Raw genomic sequence first — 10,642 nt, 5'->3', positions numbered from 1 at the left:
AGCTGTTAAGGGGAATCGAACCCCCGACCTTCCGATCATGGGGTAACCACTCTACCTACTGAGCTATCCCTTTAAGATTTACAGTGTAATGTCTTGATGCGTGTTCAATCATCCAGGTAAGTAAATTTCCAAAAGTTGATTCTGTTCATCTGGACGTAGCGTTTTTAGTGGGAGAAACGTTTCGTCACTCATCCAAGTGACTTCTTCTGACTGCAAGTTTCCCCAACCTTATAAACACAACATTTGCATAATGACTGAAACCAGCCCACTGAAGGAACAATGGGCTGGGAGGTCAGTTCCTTCATTATAATTATGCAAATTCTCATGACCATTGATCAACAACCTCTGGCAGGCACGTGCAGAGGGGGGCTAGAGGGGCTTGAGCACCCGCCCCTTTCCTGATGGGTGCCCAAAGTGCCCTTTTGTTGAGGCAACTTTTTAAAAAAAAAAAATTATTATTATTTTTTTTTATGTGTGTGTGCGTGCGTGCGGAGTCCTGTCTGTGCCCCTCAACAATAATATTTAACTATTAATCACAGTTTTGCTAAATAAAAGGATCTGGCTTGCATCAGTCACATGATCACATTTAACCAATGATCGCCCTTGACGGCAGAACGCGCTGGTTACGAGCCGGGAACGAGCTCACAAAGAGCACGCGCATTTTTAGCGGTCCGGAGCTGTAGGAGAAACACAAGTTAACTCAGAGACACAGACTGATGCGACAAAACCAGTAAGTAGGTGTACAGCGTACACTGTAGTGTATAGCACCCAGGAGTATTAGCTTATTACGTACACGTTGGTAAGCTGTCTTGTGGCAGCTGACGAACTGAAACAAACGAGCGTGCGTGTGTGCAACAGCGCGACAAACATTACCTGTCCTTTTATTAACTGCACAAGTAGTGCTGGTCATAGCTGCTGGCTACCTGGCAGTCATGGGTCTGTAGCTCTGTCACCGTTTTAGGGAACATATTTAGTTTTAAAGTATTTAGAACATATTTAGTTTTAAAGTACGTTTCCGGGCTTTTCCTGCCTTTCTGGAGGGATTATATTTCACTAAAAAACGATCTAATATGCATGTCCACATAATAATTATTATAATTATAATATATTAAAAAACACAAGCTGTATTTTAAAGAACATACATTAAGAAGCAGATTATATCAGATTTATATTTTAAATAAGACAAAATTTGGATTTTACAGCAGTAAAATTATTGTATCTCTACAGTTTAAAAATGTAATAAGCTTTGCCCCTGCACAGAGTGGATAGTGAAACAAATGGAATCATCATAAATACATTATTTCATATTTATTACTTCCCCCTCCTCATTGCTTTATTATTGTAGCGCTAGTAATAAATATGTAAGGATTCTGGATCAGCACCATGATGCCCATAGTATATACAGTATTCTGAAGAAGGTCTAAAATGTCACTGTGTGTGCGTGCATGTGTGTGTTTTATTTAGATGGATTTAAAAAAAAAATATTACTCATGATATAATATTGTCCAGACATGCCTGGTAAGGACATGAGGAGGAAACAGTAGGAGCTGTGTGAGGCTACTAAAGGCAGTGCTATAACATTTTTCTGTCATCATTTTATTATAGATTAAGTGGAAGAGTTGTTAGGTGTGGATAATTAGATTATAGTTTATTGCAATAGCAAGTTGTGCCTTGTTCCCACATAGCAAGTAGAGAGTGATATATGAAATGATGGGATGGAAGGAAGAAGAGAAGCAAAGAGTGATTCACAGGCAGAGCCTAAATTATTTCTCACAGTTTTTTGTTGCCTTATGGTTCCAAGCGCTGTCACCAATCTTTGCATTTTGTTATTATCTCATGACACTTGTTTAATCAGCTACCATCTCTCCTATGGACTTTTTAATGTCTACAGTCTCAGATCAACACAGCCCTGCCCTTCCCATATTAGATTCTTGATGAATGTGTGTTGTTGTTATTCAGCCTGGTTCAATGTGCCCCTTTTTAACTTTGAGCACCCGCCCCTTTAAACCTGTCTGCACGGCCCTGACCTCTGGCGAAGCGGATGGCACAACACAGAAGAGCCACCTCGTCAGGCCAGGACGCAGTCTATTTACACCTACAGGCCAGTGGACACTTTCAATGATGAGGATGTACACATCCTGGACAGGGAGGAAAGCTGGTTTGAGGGCAGACTCAAGGAGTCCATTTACGTGAAAAGGGAAAGACCATCTCTGTATCGAGGAGGGGGACTAAGGGTACATCTTTCGCCATCTTACAATTGCAGCCATTCCTCAACTCTCTGTGAATGGTACTCATGGCCATTGATCAGTGGAAATGGTCTCAGTGGAAGTGGGATTGTATTAAGAAGCCATTTTAAGGAAGTGAAACATGGAGAAAAAGCTGGTTTTCAGTGGCAACAGGTCTGATGAAGTGATGAGTCCAAATACGATTGTTTTTATTTAACCAATCAGCAGTATGTTCAGAGGAGCTCAGGAGAGAGGTACAGTTTTCCTATCCAGGAGCACTTTTGCTGACAGTGTGTTTGACAGCGATGAATGGATTGGCCTCCTGCACCTCAATGTTATTGAAGCAGTATTTTGGGGGAAGAAAAATTTTGCCCAAAATCGCCATGAAACATATTTTACTGGGATAAAGATATTAGTCATACACCACTTCACATCAGCATTTGCTTAGAGAGTTCAGGCTGTGCTGAAGAATAAAAGTAATCCTACTAAATATTGACTTTCAAGCTCATTAGAGTTGTACAAACTGTTTTTGGATTAGATACAGCATTTTCATTTCTGTTTGCACCCATTTCCTATTTTGTATAGAATTATACACAACCTACAAAGGCAATAGGATAAGTTAGAGCACCAAATCAGATATGGTTTCTTTATTTTTATCAAACAAATGGTAGCAGAAAGAAAATTCATTGCATCATGATTTATTTTCTCACAAATACATCTTTGCGTGTGAGAGAAAAGAAATACAGCAAAAACCAACGAGGCTTCACATTCAGGTTTAGCACTGGTTTGAGTTTTAGGAATGCCGACACTAGCTTATCAAAGACAGCCTGCACTTTTTTTAATAATGTGTAACACTATACCAGACATGATGAGACTGTTGACACTAAAGGTTCTTCCTGAGATAAAATAACAGATACAATGACTCTGGCTGCTGTTTCCAATCACTTAAGCAAACAGTAATTTAACTCAAAACTCAGCTTACCTTCCTATGCTGTAAACAAAAATCATTTTTTTTATTAATAAAAAAAAAATATATCACACTAAAGTTTAAACGTAAACAAATGTAATACAGTAGCGGCTGTACTAACCAGCCTGCATACCTGAGGAAGGATTACAGCAGAGTCAAGGGCAGCACACAATAATTAAGTACGGCCAACATAAACCTTCAAAATAAACATCAACACAAAGATGCCATGTTTTTAAAAAAAGGGAAGTCTTGAACATATGAAAAACAAACACTACAAAAATATATTCTACTATAATCAGTACATGTGTAAAAGATAGAAAAGCATAATTCAAAATGGACTTTTGCTTAAGCTGCTGTTGTTACCTGCCACTCATGTTCTTCTGATGATACAGTATTTATGAAGTACTCTACCCTCAGATATCCATGTTTTAATACATCATGGTCATACTACACCAGCAGAGCGTAAATTAGACACTGTAGAGCCCAACCGATGCAGGAATACGAGCTACACCAATATTTGGTGATATTATTTCCCCTTTCAGACACATAAAACAAAGACTTTTCTAACATTTGTCATTTTTTATGAAGACTTACTAGGATAATATTTAAAAATAATTCTGTTTTGTTCCAGTAAGCCATGAATTACTTGTTTACCCCCCACCTTTACTCAGATCAGCTGGCTGTGTTTGTGGGAAATGAAGATACTGATATTGGTGATATCAATCAGGCTCTAAGAAGCACCCGTTACCAGTCTGGTTAAAACACCTGAAATGGTGTCAAAAGTGATCCATTCACCAAAAAAACAAACCAAACCCCTACAGGACCTCATTTTCTGACACGTTTTAAGACCTTTCTTGTCAGTTTTTGTAAAAGAAAAAAAAAAGAAAAGAAAAAAAACATCCTAGCCACACTGAGCTAAAATTTGGCTCCGTCTAACCCAGCTGGCTTAGCTGCCATGAACACAAAAACATAACAAACTGCAGCTGGTTAACAAAACCCTGCTCTGAACCCAGGTATCACTCTAAAGTGTACGCTGTACAACACGACAGTTCAGTGCAGTGTGCCATTTTCCTAATGGCAAGGAAACAATCCTACAAAACAACACCCCAGAAGCTTCAAGTCCAACTTTCCATCATCACAGGACTGAAACTTGAATCTCTTGATGGGATAAACGGCTGGCAGTGACCAAAAAGTTCACAATGTCCTGTCAGTCACGCAACTTTTTTCTTCTTCTGCCTTCCTTTGCCGTACCCTCGTCCGAACCAGCCGCCCTGCACAGATGTCGGTTTCTGCTCCTCGGGGTCATCTGAGCAGTCATTTTGATCATTGGGAGGCGCTACGACCTCACGAGAGTGGCTTTGCACCTCTTCAAGCTGCAGAGGTGTATCCAGAGTGAAGATGGGATCGTCTGCCCTGATAAAAAAAACAATGAGGAGAACTCAGGGCAGTGAACAATTCGGCTAAATTGTTTTCTTTGTAATTTTCCATCTGTCTCTGAATGACAGATTTTATATCAATAAGCCAATATTATTTACATCATCTGTGTTTGATGGGCGTTATCATCCTACCTGTTATATGCAGGAATCTGAAGGTTCAGCTCCTCCATGAGGAGTCTCATGACATCGTCACACTTGCCGTGAATTTTCAGCACAGCCAGATCATCTTTTGGTGTCCACTAAAACAAAAACGCCAGTGCATAATGAACCACTGAGCATTCAGAACTTTACCCGCATCTCATCTATTTATCTGCATGTTTTTCACCTATACTGAAAAAAATTAAATGTACCTGAAGGTTGACAATGTAGAGTTTGGGCCTTTTGCTTGCTGGTCTGTTCATGCACCACAGAGAAGTGTATTTCTTCAGCACCTGAAAGAGCAAGAGGCAGTACAAAGGGAAACCACTCGTCAAAATAGAGGTTCCTTTAAAAAGTTAATAAAGCCATATAGCTGGAATTTAACTGTCCTACTACTTGATTTCTGCTTCTTTCACACAGTGTTATGTCCCTCTGCAAAAACTCTTTAATTTAACCATTTTGCCTCTGTCTCCTTTTTCTGACCCGGACACATTTTGTTACTTCCCCCTCATCACCTAGACCCCTTTCAGGGGAACGTAACACACAGTAAAATGAATAAATGGGTTTTTCCCTCTTCACAAATGGAAATACATCAAAAATTCTTTGGTTTTTTTTTTATATTGTACATATATTTAGACTATATTATAAAGTTTAAGGTAAACTTTAACTTATATACTGGTCTACTGCATGAAAACCAGAACCAGGAGGAGTTAGCTGTCCATGTAAACAGTACAATTAAAGTACTGTGTTGTTAAAAATGAAGTCAATATTGCCATTATTACAACTCAAATGTAGTTATAAATTAACTCGCAGTAGTAACTGATAAGTTCTTCATACTTTTTCTCTGCATTTACCTGAAATACAACTGCTAATGAGAGCTGTTGGATAAAGTAAAAAAAAAAAAAAAAAAAATCCCTGCAAGTGAAATAAAAGAAAACTGAGTTGGCAGGACAAGGGGAACCCTTTGTCTAAGGAGCTTGGAAAGAAAAGCGTCTGGACTTCTTTAAGTTGCTGGAAGACATTTCACCTCTAATCCGAGAAGCTTCTTCAGTTCTAGGGTCAAATGGTAGAGAGTCCCAGATTTAAGTTGTGTGGGAGTGTGGGAACCCTTCTTTGCATCATAATATGATTTTAAAAAAACTACTAACTGAATAATAACAGAGGCTGTGACCTTTTGAATGCTCCAGGATCATTAATAACCAGGAGACACTAAAGGTGCACATGACTGAGTTACTGGGGAAATCTACACCGCAGCTCTGCTCTAGTCTGCATGCCAAGTATCGTTTGGCAAGAGGCATCCATCAGAGTATGAATGTGTGTGAATGTTAGACAGAAAGCACTTACAGAGAAAAAGCTTAGACAAAAGTGCTTGTGCGAATGGGTGTGAATGGCTAAATGAGACAAGTTGTGTAAAGCACTTTGAGTACTGTGCTAGAGTAGAAAAGCGCTATATACGAACCATTTTACCATTACCGCAAACCCCCGTGAAACCCTACAGTGTAACCTGACGATGCAGCTCTCTAGAAATGTAACAATGCAGCTCGCAACTACTGTGATCTGTTCACTACCATCAATCCCTCTTTTCTCACCACAGTTTTTGTATGTGGTCTAGCAAAAACTAACCACAACAAAAAGTGGAGACCCAGTAGGGAAAATAGACCCAGCATTTCATTTGTTTCTATTGGCTGGCACAGCATACGTAGGTTACGTCGCAGGCTCTTCAAAGATTCCCTGCAGAAGTCCAAATCAGGCCTTAGGGTTTATCGTCACTTTACTGTGGGCTCAAATCTTGTTTGGACTGCTCAGTTTTACGCAAACTCGATGTCTGTTCTTGAGGGCACATGCTGTTTAACTGGTATAAAACTGTACAGTGTATGCAACCTAACCCAGATTACATTTACAGACTCCGACAGCTTTATAAATCCTACCTTCAGACTGGAGCCTAAACAGAGTATAACATCCGCCATCTTGGCAGCTTCTGTTGCTCCCCTCCAGTTGAGAGGCTGCTCGAGGGTCCCACGTTCCCCGAAGTGCACTATGGTGTCTCTCAGTTCGGCGCCACAGTGGCTGCACTTCCGTCCCGTCCCATGGCGGTGTAGCGACGTCCGCTCGGTCACATCAAATAAACGCACGTACTCCCTGACCGGGGAGCAGGACGTGCACACCTACCGACAGAAGGGAAACCCAGCGTTTCAGAGCAGTTTAAACTCTCTGAATAAAGAGTTTGAGGCCAGTAAGAAATGTATTGTAATGTTTATCAATTCATGTTTTACATTTAATCCTGCTGCACACACATCTAATGTTAGGGCTTCTTCTACTCTTTCAACTGTTAGTGTTCACTCATCCATGCATGCTTTACACTGCTGATGCAATTCACTTCTACATTTCAAATTTCTTTATTCAATTACTCAATTCAGAGACCTTTACTAATCCCAAGCCTGGAAATTTTAAAGGATAAGAGCAGTCAGAGACTGCATAACTTTGCCTGAGGCTGAAAATTCCCTCCACACCATGAATGAATCAAATCCCTGCATCCAGGAAAGATATCTGGATCGGGATTAGTTTGTCATATCTTTCTCAATAACATCACAATGACATCTCACAGCAATTTTGGCCCCTCTCACATTGGTCTGCAATCCTTTTAAAAAACATATTTACTTAATGTCTGGATCACCTCTAACAGTTAATCACTTAGCCTGAGCTCTTGTAATATTCTCATGCAAATCCCTGCCATTTGCATAAAAATATTTGGTCAGGACTGCACAAACACTAAATGACGAGGCAGCCAGTGATGGGAGCACACAAATGACATTAAACGGGCCTATGTGGAGAGTCGAGCAGCAATTTAAGCAGCGTATGTGATGGCTCTTGAAAGGCAAGATTAACCTCCAGCGCTTTTAAGACGTGATGCACCTGAGAAATATTTTTTGATGCGAAACAAACACGTCTGGATCTGTAGGGGATTAGGCTTAGATGCTGTTTTTAGAAACATCACAGCAAATTCTTTCCAGGCTTTCTACAAAGTCTAAGAACTGAGGATGCGTGGTTCTTACCTCAATAAACATGTTTCCATGGAGTTCAGAGAGGGCGTGTCTGGGCAGACCGCTACGCAGGTGGAGTCCATCGCAGTTCTGAGACACAACGTGCTTAACCTTTACACAGAGCAAACAAAGACAGAACATGAAGCACTGCCTTTAAATGTGATGCGAGCAGAGATGCTACAAGGAGGAGACGCAGCACCTGGGTAAACTGAGGTAATATTCTGTAACGCTAAAGATGGACGCTGTCCTGTCCTTATCAATGCCAGACCAGGAAACACAAATAGCCAATTATGTTTCAGGTGTGTGTGTCACATCTGCTTGTTATCATAGTAAAATTCTGGTAAATGTATCTATTGTTTTTCTTGGCTAACCTTATTAAAATCCTTCTAGAATAAGTTGTCATTTTTGGAACATCCTGGAAGTTATTTTGAAGCTTCTGTCGGAATGACTGGAAAAAGTAAATAACGTTTTTAACTTGAAGCTTTTTTTTTTTTTTTAATTATTGGATTTAACGGATGAGTCTTTAGATGCTGTTTTTATGTCGCAGTAACCATTGAAACTGAAGTTACAAATCTCTAATCACTCATTTAAATGGAAATTCAAATATGTTTTTGGACTTTGGTGTGACATACCAGCTTTTCCTTATGAAGCATCTTAATGCACATGTGCGTGAGCGTCGGCTCCGCTTTACTCAGGTCTGACGAGCTGTTTGTAAAGAAACGCAGAGATAAATCAAACAGAACACACTAGGGGAGAGTAATACATATATTTCATACCACAGTAAAGACTCTGTATCTCACCTAATGGCCCGACCCTTCTGTAGCTGCGTCCATACCCCGTTAGGGCCCCTGTAGTCAGGGATAGAAGCTGCCTGAAATTACAGACGACGTCAGTTTTGTGAAAGTTTAAAAAAGAAAAGTAAGGCGAAAATGAAGAGGAAGAGTTTAAGATACCGTGCTGATACCGGCTCCGGTGTAAACCACCAGGTGACTGGCTTGTTTGACTGCCACAGCGAGCTGCCTGACTTTATTTTTCAGCTCATCAACACCATCAAATACCTGAAAAAGACATCAGAGCTGTACTGAAGACCATTAGAGCTTCAAAAATAATCAGAAATAGACTGTTTGCCTGGAGAGTGGGTCAGGGAGTGACGGTGACGATGGTTTGCATCTGATTTTTTTAAACCATGACAAAATAATGTAAAATGATCACTGAAGGGAGGAAGTCCAAGCAAAAGAAGCAGTTTTATTTTTTAAAATCATGCAGTAAACTACTGTACGTTTCACTCTGAAGCCTCGCTGCCCTCTCACAGCAGAGAGAGCTAGACGCCGTCACAACAGCAGGAGGACTCTTTCACCCAACCATGATCTTTAATGAAACTTTTTTTAATCACCACAAATACTTCTAAGAGAGGAAGTTTTCTACCTTCTACCTTGCTTTAGCCTACTGGGAATAACCCTTGAAGCTCTTTTCTGAACGAAGTGGTTTTTACCATATTTCAGACCTGCTTATAGAACAAAATGACTGGGTTTTCATCAGAAATGGGTGAGGGTGGACTCTACCTATGCAGCTGACCTTCATAAACTATTCTAGTGGTTGTCAAACTCAAACCAGAGTATATTGGTACTGCGGTGTCAATACATGTCATTAAGGGTACAGAGGATCTTGTCAAATGTCGTCTTTAGGGGGGAAAGAGTTAAACCACGTTTGGTGCAGCTCCTCAGTTCATACTTTGGCTACGTCTAGGATTACAAACCAACAAAAATAGCTGCTAACATTTTTTCTGGGCTCTTTGAGAGATACTGCTTCTGGGTGTATGTGTGCGTGTGTTAACTCTTATTGAGTTAACACACGCACACATGGGTAGATGTTGAGCCCTCATACTGCTCCTCCATGAGCAGTCCATGAGGACCCGAGTGGTAGCTCAGGAGGCCAATGGTTCAATCTCTGGCTCCTCCAGTCTGCATTTTGACTTATCCATGGGTACTGAAGCTCGAATTGAGCCTGCTGCATCCATCAGAGTGTGAGTGTATGTGTGAAAAGTGTAAAAAGGTGCTTAGGTGTAAGAAATTAATGTGTGTGATTGGGCAAATGAAGCTTTTAGTGCCCACTTAGAGCAGAACAGCACTATATGAGTACCAGTGCATTTACCAGAATGGTTTTAGTCCTTTTGTATTTACTACAGTTTGTGCACAAAGAGCGACTACCATTCAACCTCTCTGAGTCTTCACACAATCAACCCAGAAACCTGCTGCCTCCACGTCTGTTCTGAAGTTGTCCCACTAGCTGACAAACCAACCTTAGCAGGCCAGCCTCTCTGGGCCGGAGTCTCACCTCTTCCTGCTTCCTCTTGAGCACATTTCTGCGGACTTGTCTCTTGCAGAGCTCCTCCACAGTGTCTCTGTGCAGCAGCAGAGCAGCGGCCTCCTCCTCTGACCGCTGAGACTCCGGTTTTTTCAGGACCCGCCCGACCTGCGGGAGGAGGACAGAGGGACCGGGTAAGCCTCACAATGGACACAGCAAACATGAGCTAGTCTAGCCTGCTAGCTGTAAATGTGCATGTTTTCCCCCTCTCACCAGTCTGAAGACCTCCCTCTCGCTCTCCCGCTGTAGTATTTTAGCCTTACTCAAAGCTTTCCTTTGAGTCCGAGAAGAAACACCGGCGTCCTGCTCTTCCGCCATCCTGTTTTCAATCAGCTGACGAGAAGACGTTTATTCAAAACAAAGCTCATAGCACCAGATACAACCGGAAGCGGAAGTTAAAAAAGAGACCGGGCGGGAGCCGGGAACACCGCCCCCTGCCGGTGGGAGTCTGTACTTTCCCTCAATTTCACA

General features: G+C 41.2%; 1 protein-coding gene across 1 annotated transcript; it reads right to left on the bottom strand.

Annotated features, from left to right (window-relative positions):
- Window positions 1-467: 467 nt before the first annotated feature.
- sirt7 (sirtuin 7) lies at window positions 468-10,588 on the bottom strand. The gene is made up of 10 exons (XM_082536011.1): window positions 10,385-10,588; window positions 10,142-10,279; window positions 8,761-8,865; window positions 8,608-8,678; window positions 8,440-8,512; window positions 7,820-7,918; window positions 6,695-6,931; window positions 4,979-5,059; window positions 4,761-4,867; window positions 468-4,605 (listed from the first exon to the last, which is right to left on the bottom strand). Exons 1-10 carry the CDS (start codon window positions 10,487-10,489, stop codon window positions 4,404-4,406), a joined length of 1,218 nt encoding a protein of 405 aa, XP_082392137.1. The 5' UTR covers window positions 10,490-10,588; the 3' UTR covers window positions 468-4,403.
- Window positions 10,589-10,642: the final 54 nt, after the last annotated feature.

Source organism: Aulonocara stuartgranti (genome assembly GCF_965226115.1).
Source record: "Aulonocara stuartgranti genome assembly, chromosome: 6".
Taxonomy (NCBI): domain Eukaryota; kingdom Metazoa; phylum Chordata; class Actinopteri; order Cichliformes; family Cichlidae; genus Aulonocara; species Aulonocara stuartgranti.
Note: the sequence above shows the minus strand (reverse complement) of the source record. Positions and strands in the feature narration are given on the sequence as shown.